Consider the following 12,719-nt stretch of genomic DNA (forward strand, 5'->3'; position numbering starts at 1 on the left):
CAACAAAAGTCCCCAGGTGGACTTGAACTGGCGATGCCAGTATAGCATTGTCAGCTACTAGGCAACCAGGACGCCCTAATTTGAAGTTTTTATAACCTAATTCAGCTGTTTATTTCCCCAGTAAGAGGCGTTGAATGTCTTACACACCATTCTTTAAAGCTGACACCAGACTACTGTAGATGAAGCTTTGTTAAACAACATCTGCACTGCTCGGAGGACCTTTTTTTCTTGCAGACAGGTGAGAACATCAATGTCAGTCTCTTATCTTCAAATAAGAAGCTAAAGCAAACTGCAGGATAGCTCAGATTAGCACAAAGACTGGGAACAGGGGAAACTGCCAGCCTGCTTCTGTCCAAGAGTAACAAAAGTGCAAATTAACATTTTATATCTTGTGTAAAACTACACTACAACGTTTTACGAGGGTTCAACCTTTCCCCTCTTTAGCTTTAGAGGTGCTGGTGGGTGGATTTAGTTACCTCCTCAGACAGAGCCTGACTAGTGGCTTCCCCCTGCTTTCAGTCTTTAAGATAACCTACCCGGCTTGGAAATGTAGCTTCACATTTAGGGTACAGACATGAGTGAGATATCAATCTTGTTATCTATGTATCCTTCACAGTTAAGGCCCTTGCTACTTTAACAATTCTTAAACAATTGGAAACCCTGCAGTCACCAGTTGGTTAATCTAACCTTTGGCTCCACGCTTGTTAATTAGGTAACAGCCTCTTCTCAATGTCAACTCTTCCATGTGCAAGACAATCACACTGAATGCCAATTTGTATTGGCACTGATGAGACCTCCTTCATGGGATTACCACTATTTAAGCATTAAGTGGTGATTGACACATAGCAGAATAACTTTAGCGAGTGACAACAGATGGTTTGCTCATTTGTTTTTAGGCATCCATTAAATATGTTCGATATCTAATATTTGTGAGAATGATCTTGTGTTAATAGGTCAGATAAAAGGTGCTGTATACCAAAACACAACCAAAAGAAGAGCCAAGAAAATAACCTAACCACCACTCGTCCCAAAGAAATACAAAGGAAGCTTAGTGTTGAGGCTAGCATTAACTCCGACCCCGGTGTTGGCCTTTGACCTGAACCTCAGAGATGTCCAGACATGTATTATTGTCTGCAGGATACCTTCATTCCTATACATTCTTCAGTATATTTAAAATGTAAAGATGAATGAATTGTGTGTAAAAATAAATCCCAAATACTCATACTCATTTATTCATTTTATTAATCACCTGAATTTACAGTGGACAAACTTGTCCACGCAGCGTCTTTTCTAAACGTACACAATGTGTGGTTTGTATAACATTTACAACACTGAACCAAAATGCTCTGGTTCTTTCAGTGAGATCCACAGATGAGGGTTATACTGACGAGTGCTTGTGTGATACAGACAAAGTATATTTAGGTTGATTATTGTTGTTCAGCCGAAAGAGTCATCAAAGATGGTTTATGGTCGGACTGTTGTTAGGAGTTCACCTCCAGAAAGGCTTTGCAGCAGCGTACGCACTGATCATACACCTTCTCAAAGTCTTCGTCACTCCCCTAAGAGATAAAACATAAAAAAAAAGAAATTAAAATTCATTTCAGCCAAGTGCTGAGAGCTGAATCACATACATCTGTTTGACTTTTTTTTTTAAACTAGTGGTTCAGAAAGGAAATAAACCGGTCCAATACAGCTGTAGATATGTAGGACCAGTTCTGTGATGTGGTTTGAAAAAAAAACACAATCAAATGTGTTTCTTATTCAACCGATAAATTATTTTCAAGTCCACTTTCTGAGCACCAAATTGTTGAGTTGTGAAGGAAACAGATCCCAGACTGCCAACTGGCTTCAGCTGTAAAATAGCACGTCCTAAGGGAGAAATTTACTGCCAAAGGGAGAAATATACTGCCAAAGGTAGAAAATTCTGGTTCTGATGGTGCTGAAACCCTAATAGACTTTTATGGGAAATCCTTTCTAACCATAGAGAATCTAGATTTAAAGAGAAGTGAACTGAGGCATTGGACAGAAAATAGGAAAAACCACAGTTGTAGGTCAGTAATAAAACAAATGTTAATGTTCACAGTATGAATCAAAAAGATTTTTAAACACACAACACAGTGAAGGGTGCAGTTAAGGATTATTCCCATTACCTATTAATCCTATAAATTAAATCATAAAACAAAAACGGCTCATTAAATTAAAATACAACAATTCTTAATTTCAGGTGATTAAACGCTAATGAAAACATACCTATGACTTGATCATATTCCATGTCTGCCAAAAGACCTTCCAAAATGTTACACACTGGATCTTTAATACATTTCATCCTCTGTGGACCGTGAATGTCTGAACCAAATTCCACAGCAATCTATCCAATAGCTGTCGAGATATATCGCAACCAAAAATGTCAACATCATGCTGCCGCTAGAGGAAAAGTCAGGGGATCATCAAAGTCCTTAAAAGTCATCCACCTTGAATATACTGCTGGCATAAAACAACAACCCACGCCCGGTGGGGTGGTGCTATTAATGCAGAGTGGGCAAGGCCGATAAGTTTTATCATTGAGTTAACTGATCTGGAGTTATCTTAGGGACAGCCATGATAAGGAACTGGAATTCTGTTACGAAAGATGTTCTCATCTCTACAAAGTGGAAACAGACAACTTTTCAACTTTCGCCCCCACTAGCCTTTCCAAGAGGTTTTAATGTTTGCGCCGCTATCGCAAAGTTAACCGATCACTTTCAGTTTTTTATCAGAACGTCATGAAAAAACATTACTTTAGTTTGGAAATATGAGAGAAGAAGCATGTTAGCTGAAGAGAAGAAGAGGCTAAAAGGTTGATGCAGAGTAATGACATAATTTGAGTTATTGCTTACTACAACAAACAGGTAATGACAGCACGGGTTGGTGTCAGGGTGGAGGGGGGAGTAACGTCAATGTTAGATGAAAACACTAGGAGAAAAAAAGTGCAAGTTTGTTTCTTAATTTAGTCTATTTCTATATATCACTCTTGTAAATCAAGCCTTCATTTTCCCAGGAAATAGCCCGGTGGCAGAACCGCATAGTGAAAGCGAGGCTTATAGGGAACCAGTGTTAACGCGGATGGTCTCATTATTCTATAGCCATTACACTGTGGAATCAACATTTACCTAATAATTATAATTTAAAGCAAATAAGCTAAACATATTTACCGGTAAAATTATGAATGTAAACTCTCACTGTGTTCATAAAATAACAAACACATGACACAAAAATGCCAAAGACAAGAAATGTACTCTGGTGCCTCTGTGAGTTTGTCATTATAATCTCACTGAAGACAAGACAACAAGACGTATGTCTCCATTTATCAAGACACATTGACAGTGACGATCTGGTTCCTCTTGGCTCACATTGCTGTCATGCCATGTGGTTTCTTGCGAGGGAGCACAATCCAATACTGTCAAGTGTCCAAACCGCACAGACTGAAAAAAGCATTCATTTACTCCTTCTTTTGGCAAGAAAAAAGCTACAAGAAGACAAACTCATGCACTCGCATCATAAAAAAGAAAAAGTGGTCTTCAAAGCCAAGATCTGTGACAAACTAATATAACTGACTACAGTCACATAAACTGTGGTCAACCACAACCTCTTCTTCCAGCCACATCACTTATGATTTGATGACTGTTTTATCTTGGGATCCCGGTTCCACACAATGTAATACAGCACTGCAGATGGGCACAAACACATTATCATTTTGCCAACAGAGTTTTAGTTGCACATCATCCATCAAGACCACACAGGGAATGTTACTTTTCAAGCTTAAATACATTATGGAAGCACAAACGATTTGAGCGTCCAAAGATTTCTTTAATGTATATTGACATCATCATCATCATCATCATCACTAATAAAACTGTCAAATCTTTCCCCAACCATTGCTCGCCCTTCACTTTGCCTTTTTCCCCACTCATAACCGTCAAGAAGATAGAAAGCAGCCACGGACCCGTGTCCAAATCATTTGGCAGGACTTTCAACTGCAGAGAAAGCACGTAAAACGGCGAAACGGATGAGTGAGCCAGGGAGCGTGAAAAGACGAAGCAATATGGAAACAGAACTAAGACTAACAGTTATATCCAAGCAATCAAACAGTTGTAAAGTAATTAAAATTTTTAGGGGTAGAATTTAAGCTTTTATTCAAATTGAGCGATCAAGGAACCGAGTGTTGCACTGTTGTAGTTTTGCTTTGGTGCTGTTTATTTCATGAAATGTGCCTGGACATGGACCCATCTTCCCCTGTGGAGAGTAAATCCTCTTCAGAGCAACCACATGCATCTAGACTGAGAACCAGACGAATCCGCAAGCTCATGTTTTATTTGCTTTGGCAGATGAGTCGGCTCCCCCTCCCAGTCGGACAGATTTCCACCAGTCCTGGAACTGGTTGGGCGAATGGCAACCATTTATCTAATATGGAGCGGGGGTTTAATACGATGACTGCACAGAGGAGTACAACCTTATTGAGGCATTTTTGTAAACAACCAAGATGGCTGCCGTTGATCTGCAACTGTTTCTGTTCCACATCAGTATTAAACAAACTGGACAGTGTATTTTCTCTAAATGGAGAATGGCTGCGCTTTTGTAGATAAGAAAATGTTGTTAGTTGTACTTCCAGCTGGATTTGTTAAGTTTAATTGACTTAGTTGCAGGTCTATCCCATTGCATCTAGAGGCATTTTGGTCTGCGCATACTGTCTGTTGGTCTGTACTGTATATCACATGATCATTAGGATTTTGAACAGGTGCACAGCCATTGCAAGAAGAGGAAAATGCACCAACTAACAGTTTTAAAGGGCCTAAAAACCTATTTTCACAATCAGCTTCCCACTATGTACGACGGGACTGTGGATGAACACAACCTTTCTGCCAAATTTCGGACTATTTTGGTTTATTTACATGAGAGGTTTTCTGTATTTCTTGTCTGTGTTCTTTTCCACGGTTTGAAGTGGAAGGAACTCAAAACCTAATAACTGTTGTGGGTTTGTTTGCTTATGTTGCCAGGCCACTGTCAATCTGATCAAACCAAACGCACACAGTCCTGATCAAGAAGAAAAATCATTTCATTCATTTCAACAGTTTTCACTCGTGCAGATGATTAGCACATTCCCACAACAGATTGACATCATTTGGTTTGTAAGCATTTATTTGAAGTGGCAGTCAATGTTAACTTGCACTATATCTGTTACTTTTCATGTGAACAACTGGGCGCAACACAATGAATATCTTCCAGGAGAGACTGTCTGACTGAAAATGTGCTTTGTTAAGCCCATATTTAAACGATATCGCACCCTTCCCCCGTCCTCTATGATGTCTGTTTTTTTCACCACCAACCCCCCAGTAGAGCTGTCGTAAGAATAAAAGCATGTTGCATGAATTACTTATCCTTTTGGCAAATTAATTTACACTTCACATTAAATTTAATGATGAACAGCTGGCTGGAATTGAACAGTGAGGAATCTTCTGAGTTATGCTTTAAAATACCTGAAAATGTACTTAAATACTTACATAATACGGGTCTTTGATGATGCGCTGCTTCTCAGGGTCATACGAACCAAGAAGCTCAATCTTTGCCTTGTAGCCTTTCACCAACTTTGCTTTCCTGTTCAACTCACTGTGAAGAAAAGAGAAAACATGTAAATCCAGGAGAAAAAACAAGAAAACGGACCAGAATAAAAAGCCTCTTTTTAGATGTTATACAGTATTTTTTGCCATTTGGAAGAGGTGGAACATTTATCTTCTCCTATATGCAATTTTGAAATACTTCTAATAATGGACAGAATAACCACCCCTAAAAAAAAAATCAGATCCATGTGATTAACTTCCTCCCAAACGCTAACAAACAAGCTTGATTTGGATGCTTTAAGAGCACAGAAAATGAAAATTACATCTCAACCTGTTTTAGGTCAATCTCAAACTAAAGTAACAAAATCCAAACTCAAACAGAAGGTCAATGATTAATAAATACATTCAAGCTGACAACAATGAGATGGGTTCTGTTAAAGGAAACCTAAACTAGACATTTTGTCAACTTTTTCTCAGTCTCGTCAGCTTAGCGGCTGCGGAGAAAAAAATAATGTGGGAGAGAAAGGGGAGGGAAAAACTGCCCAAAGAGCAAAGACGAGGCATCCAAAGAACTCAGTAAGCTGCTTACAGATCAGATCTGCCATAGGCATGTGATCTCAAAATGATCCCTAAACGTTCAAAGTATCAAAAAATATCCCTCCCCCTGACCTTTGGAAAGAGCTTAAGAAAGGATATTGCTCATTAAAGGAAGGCATTCACCTACAAGTTAGTTATAGCTCAATGTTACCACCATTTTCATATTCATGTGAAGTAGCACAGATCGCTGACAGTTGGCAGGACAGCCTAGGTTGACCCCTTTCAAGGCAAATATTTTTTTTATCCCAGGCAACCGGTAATAAGTAATACAGGACACTTAACACATGACACTAGTGTTTTCAGTGACTGTGTGTCCAACTGCGATCCACATTTACAGAAATAATAAACACTGCTGCTGTGGGCTGGAACAACTGTACCTCAAGTTGTTCTCATCCATGCAGAGAATGTACTCAAAGTTCATGAAATCTTCTCTGGTCACCTGGAAGTGGGGAAGAAATGCAGGACAAAACAAATATTACTTTTGGCTCTGTGTGGAAACACAGTACGGCCGGCAGAGCCTCTTTCTGGTCCTTAAGAGAGGGTTCAATCTTATGCATTAAAAATCAATCAGTTCCAATACAGTCAAGTGATAATTCTCAAAGATTTCCATGCAATCAAACAATGATACTATAAATTACATGAAATGTTTTTGATACTGTCAGCATTTACTCAATAATAGCTAATGTATAGGCATTCTGTATTTATCTCGCTACATACAAGTTACGTTGTTAGTGGTGGAGTCCGACATTCCTGCACTAATTTCCAAAAGCCTTCACATGCATGGGGGGAACCGCAGGAAATGATGCATACGATGCAAACATAACTTCTGTTTGTTTACAAGAAAAGTTCACAGGGGCTTTTATTGTGAAGCAGTTACAGGAAGCACAAACTATAGGATAGCTCTGACATCCATCATCAAAATCCAGAAATCATTTTCAGCTTTTCTTTTTGCAAGCAAATCATTTTCAGGTTTTGCAAGGGAGTAATGACACAATATGGGGTAATAGTGAGGCATTAGATGAAGAGTTGCAGGTGACACACCTCCATCTCCACAGCAAGATAATTTTACTTGGCTTTGCTGTCTTGTGACTTCCAGCTCCGTGTGCAGCATGACATCAGACTTATTTGTTATAAGCTTGCACTCTAAACAGATACACCTGCATTTTTGACAGCAGTAGTTTCAAGGAGTTTCTGATGTTGTATTAAACCACGTTTGATATTAACACAGTAACCATGAGTGTTTCCAAATCAACCAGGGCTGAAATCGTATATGTACGACAAAGGATTTTTATGTGGTTACAGTTAAAAACAGTCAAACAAAGATTGGCTATTTTTGTGTGGTTATTTATAATGACTGCGACCTGGTTGGATTCAGTCGGATTCCCTTTAAATTTAATGAGACGAGGCAGGAGAAACGTTCCCACTTTGCTCCACAGGGGCCGCCAGAATCAACAAAAAAATGAAAGTCCCTTCTAGGGGCTTTAAGGATAACCACTTTACCATGATTATGTACTCACTGAAAACTGGGTTATGGAAGGGATCTAAGCTGCACATCTGTAAGCATGTGGAGGGGTGTTGTGCAAAGTATTCACTGTGCTTAGTGATGATTTAATGGAACAAGCAGCAATAAAAAACAGGCAGCACCCTGAATAGTTTTGAAGGGTTTTGAGAGAGTCAAGCAGGAGGCGAGGGCAGCAAGAGGCAAATGAAAGAAGAGAGGAACAAAAGAACAAGACATGAATAAAACTCCTGCAATGCGCCAGATGTTGAGATATAGACACACATTCAATCACAGAGACAGCTGTGGCCATTCATGTAACAGCAGAGGAATTAACACACGTTTATTATGACTGTTTTGAATTCATGTTTGTATCACCAGAGTGTCTGGTTGTAGCCGTGAGGGTCTGATCACTTTATTTTCCATTTGAACACTCTCACACCCTCTCTCACACACAGGGTGGTAATCTGTGGCGGTTATAATCACAGCGGCTGTTGATCTCTCTGCTCCTGTCTACCTCGCGCTCTCACACTCTTAGCTGAAACAGTGGTAATCCCCTGTCAAAAAAAAAGACTCATGCGAGCCCTCTCACAAGGCTGACACAGACCTCGGTTTGATTTTTGAAATATCTGGCTGCGAGTGAGCTGGGAGGCTGTTACTGTAAATGAGGAATGAGCAGGGAGACACACATGGCATAGTTCAGCAAGTTCAGAAGATGATAAAACCCAGAGAAGACGTGAAGAGATATCGTAAAAATTGTGTGAAAATAATCAGTAATAGACCTTTTTAGACATTTTGACATATCACAGTAGGAAACACAGGTGAAAAACAAATGGTTGAATTCAATTTAGCTGCTTTAGTTTCAGGGTCCTGGTATTGTGCATGATGGGATACTTTATTATAACAAAGCCATCATAATTGTTATTAGTAACACCTGTGCTTTTCCTCCAATGACAAGTCCAAATGTCTACTGTGAAAAAAGCCCATTTACCCAATAATAAACTGTTCTTGAATATATTTGGAAACACTTTACTGTACGTCCCCCTACCTAGTGTATATAAACGGTACATAAACATTTAATAAATGGTTTATTATACTCTATAATGTCGTTGGAAGAAGTTATATAATTGTTAATTAATATATTTGTCAATGAGTATAACTCCTACTGTGGGAATTCATAAGTGAAGGCTGGTTGTAATGACATAAATTATGTTCATAGTTATAACTGTTGAAAGAAACTGTACGTTGGATAATATAATGCAATGTAATATACTATACTATGAAAGAGCTGAGTCGAAAATCAGAAGTACTACATTTCTACCGTATATGACATCAAATGACCAATTCGACAGCCCAAAGAGAAACACTCGGCTGTCTCTGGATAGTGTCTTAGTTTAAGTGTTGGCAACTCCTCCATGTAAATGTTGACTCAATGATAACATATTGACGAATATGACATTAAAATTTCAGCTCTCTTAAATCAAATGTCTCTTTGGCAATTTCTGATAAGGTACTAAATACTCCACATAATTTGTTATGGATCACTTTGGAGCATGTTTGCTTTACTAAGCAAATGCTTATGCTTGTTTATGTGGGGATACCATGGTCTCCAAAGACATCTCCCACTTGGCCAGTCTGCAAGGATACTGGCCGCGGCAGAAGTTCAGCAAAGTTCAACGAGTAAAATAAAAATGTGGGGGGAGAAAAAAAACATATAGGGTGGGAGCAAAACGGCTGTATTAGAAATAAAAAGGGTGATAAAAGAAAAGAGGAAAGAGCAAAAGCTTGTCAAAGCTCATTGTGTGGATGTGGCTGGGTTTAAGCCAAGGATTGAACCCCCCATCCGCGCTTTGAAGAGATTAGACGAGGGTCTGACTGAACAGTTTGCAGAGAAACAAACCAACAGAACGGCAGATCTCAAGTACAGGGTGAAAGACCCTAGAGTTCTCTCAGGGAAACATAAAAAGAGTATTTTAAGGGCACAGGGGAGTAGGAGTTGCACTGAGGATAAGCCAACACAGCGTAAGGCCTGAAGGCCCTACATGGACAAACATCTTGGTGTAATTTCAAGCCTGTTTCAGGATTTGAAACACATGCTGTGAGGTGATACAATGATCGCTAGATTCAATATTTCATACACACCGCGGGTATCCTCAGTTTGCACAGCAGTAAAGACACAGGACTGACCAACAGGTTCCTCACGACTTTCACAGACAATCAAACACACGTGAAAGATATTTCCAAGATAATAACACCGATGTCTAAAAATTACTTTGTTACTTGGTGTAAAACGGAGCCAGTTTTTAACTACTCAAGGAGAAGCAGAACCAGCTGCTGTGTCCTGTAGAGTTCACTTAACTGTCACAAGAGGTCACTGTATCTGAGCTTTAAGCTAAACCTGCTGCATACTGAAGAGTAAAGTATAACTCTGTTTAAAAGGGCATTTCTAATGTCCATATAATTTCAATACAAGCTCATATGTTTCATTATAAAACTCTATTACAAGTACATTTAAAATGTGAATTCAAGAGCAAGTCATGTGCAAAGAGACACATTTAAGTTCTACATAGAATATTATTGTAAGTGTATATTAGTCCATAATGCATGTTTATTTTATTTTAGACCAGTGGTTCCCGACATGGGGGTTAGGACCTCTTGTGACCCCAAAACAGTTGCAAGTTAAATCTAAGGAGTTTTAACAGGACAATTAACAGGTTAGGAGAGCGGAAAAACACTTTTATGCTACACAAAATTGTTTGTGTGTGAAAAAGTGCAAATAGCCCATCAATGACCATGTAATGGTTTTTGTCTGACTTTTCTCAAGTAGTTAAAAAAATGGTTAACACTAAATGCAAATAATAAACTATGTATACAATAATTTCATTACACTTACAATTGTTTCCGTTCCCATTCTACAGGGTTCATTACAAAAGGATCAAGTTTGTTTTTTTTCTTATTTGTGATGGGGGTGTGTTCAAGTAGAGTGTGCTTGATCTTGAATGAAACAGAGGGCTAAGCAGGAAAAATTGGCATTGAGAAATCTTAACTAATTTTCTATTTGCAAAACTGAACATCAATCATGATTACACACGCTTGGGGCATATTTCCCCTGGATCATCATCAATGTTGGCCGGACTTTACATCTAGTTCAGCTGCAGTTCAGATGAACATGTGTTTGTTTTGACAGAGCTCCATCACATGGAAATTAGAAAGCAGCTGCAGGTTAAAGTAGAAATGTATTTGAACCTGTATTAAACTGGAAAGAAACTACAATACAATAAGTGACAGAGCAAAAAATAAATAGCACATTGGTGTGTAAAGGGCACCGTTTTAACAACATCACACTCATACACACAGACACCAATGAAGCGAGAGGAGCCCTGGGACATCTGGTTGTACCTGTCGGGCCCTGTGGTCCGTCTCAATGCCATGAATCCTTAGGCAGGCCAGACCACGGGCGTCCGGTAAGCTGCCTATATTCCAGTCGGACGTGGCTCCACTGTCTATGACCCACTGCAACAACAGAGAAGAAAAAAGGGGACGCTAACTACAACTAAGAGAGGCATAGAGGTGAGTGGTCGTACCTGCCTGGCCACATGACTCATCGGCACGTCGTGCCTCTTCATACAGGCTTGACCGCGGTGGTCGGGAGAGCTTCCTATCTCATAGGTGGAGGTGGCAGCACTGTCTATCCTCCACTAGGCAGAGCAGAGCACGGGGGAACAATGACACAGCAAAAAATGATTCATACGCTCACATACAGGCACGAGGCAGGTGTATTGGTAGGTCTGATGATGATTACCTATTACTAATATCAGTGTAAACATTTTCAACCACAGCAGCGAACCACCCACCAGTACTTAATGCCTGAATATCGTCATACTGTCAGTAACCAGGTGTTTTAATATTCATTTTGTGATTTTTACCCGACTCTAAACTATTAATCTGCCACCAGTAACTATTAATTTCCCACTAATATTTAAAAAGGTCCAGTGTGTTTAACATTTTCGGACTGCAACTACACCTCTGGATGCTATAAAATCCTTCCCACAGCTCCTTTAATAAAATATAAATAACATAACAAAGTGCAAAACTGGTTTGGTAATTTAAGTGTTTCCATTTGTTTGATACTTAACTTCTGCTCCTAATTTGACATTTGTGTCCAAGGACAAACTTCCAAAGGAAAGATCTCTTTGTACATAAAAAAAAAAAAAAACATGTAATACGATGTAATAATGATCGATTACCTTATCGATCACGCCAGCATCTGTTGCCATCTTCATGAAGACTGCTTCAGCAATGGGGGATCTGCATATATTCCCTGTTCACAACCACAAACAGACTTTAATTAACACAACTTTAGGAACCGCTTTAACTTTATCACTTGTGTTTTACCAACTACACACAAAAAAAAACAACAAAAAACACCAAAGAATAATGTTTTTAACACGTTTTTAAATGTTTTAAAGACGTTTTTAAAGATTTCCCTCTCATTCATTGAGCCGAGCGCTGTAACGTTAGCGGGGGGACACTTCCTGTAACGCGGTTAAATGGACCAACGACGTCGAAATAAACGACTTAAAATGTGTAAATTCATTTGCTGGTCGTGTGTTGTGTTTGTTTTTATTCGGCCCACACTCTTTTAGCTTCGTATGAGCCTCGTTTGTGAGGTTAAATCAGGTTTCTTACCCAAACACACGAACAACACCGACTTCCTGCCAGCGGTCGCCATGTTGAACGGACGGGGTCCTGTGTGACGTCGCCGGCGGTGGCCGACTAGTGCCTGCAAATAATTTTTAAAATAGTTTTGAATATGTTTTAAAAACTGCGGATTAGATAGATTTATGAGATGCTGCAGATATTGAGATCATTGTTTACTGGTTTGGATGCATTCTTGAAGCTTTTTGAGGAAAATGTATATTTTAATCTTTATTAAAATGAGGCAGAAGTACTTAAGTATTTTACAGTTTTGATTACTTTATTGAATAGTTACTTTTTTGTTGCTTCCTCGGCTACATTTCAGACTGACT

General features: G+C 39.2%; 1 protein-coding gene across 2 annotated transcripts; it reads right to left on the reverse strand.

Moving 5' to 3' along the window:
* Positions 1-1,224: 1,224 nt before the first annotated feature.
* Positions 1,225-12,458, reverse strand: acp1 (acid phosphatase 1). 2 transcript variants are annotated; one of them, XM_051408908.1, is made up of 6 exons: positions 12,379-12,458; positions 11,937-12,010; positions 11,089-11,202; positions 6,569-6,630; positions 5,538-5,643; positions 1,225-1,559 (listed from the first exon to the last, which is right to left on the reverse strand). In XM_051408908.1, exons 1-6 carry the CDS (start codon positions 12,419-12,421, stop codon positions 1,482-1,484), a joined length of 477 nt encoding a protein of 158 aa, XP_051264868.1. In that variant the 5' UTR covers positions 12,422-12,458; the 3' UTR covers positions 1,225-1,481. The 2 variants fall into 2 exon arrangements, with proteins under 2 accessions (XP_051264868.1, XP_051264869.1); XM_051408909.1 differs by lacking the exon at positions 11,089-11,202 and adding an exon at positions 11,274-11,387.
* Positions 12,459-12,719: the final 261 nt, after the last annotated feature.

This window comes from Dicentrarchus labrax, unplaced genomic scaffold (assembly GCF_905237075.1).
Source record: "Dicentrarchus labrax unplaced genomic scaffold, dlabrax2021, whole genome shotgun sequence".
NCBI lineage: Eukaryota > Metazoa > Chordata > Actinopteri > Moronidae > Dicentrarchus > Dicentrarchus labrax.

Coding starts and splice junctions, on each gene's coding strand:
- acp1 (XM_051408908.1), bottom strand. CDS start 12,421: ATGGCGACCGCTGGCAGGAAGTCGGTGTTGTTCGTGTGTTTGG. Junction 5,644..6,568: donor ATGGATGAGAACAACTTGAG/GTACAGTTGTTC, acceptor TTTTCTTCACAG/TGAGTTGAACAGGAAAGCAA. Junction 1,560..5,537: donor TCATCAAAGACCCGTATTAT/GTAAGTATTTAA, acceptor TTTATCTCTTAG/GGGAGTGACGAAGACTTTGA.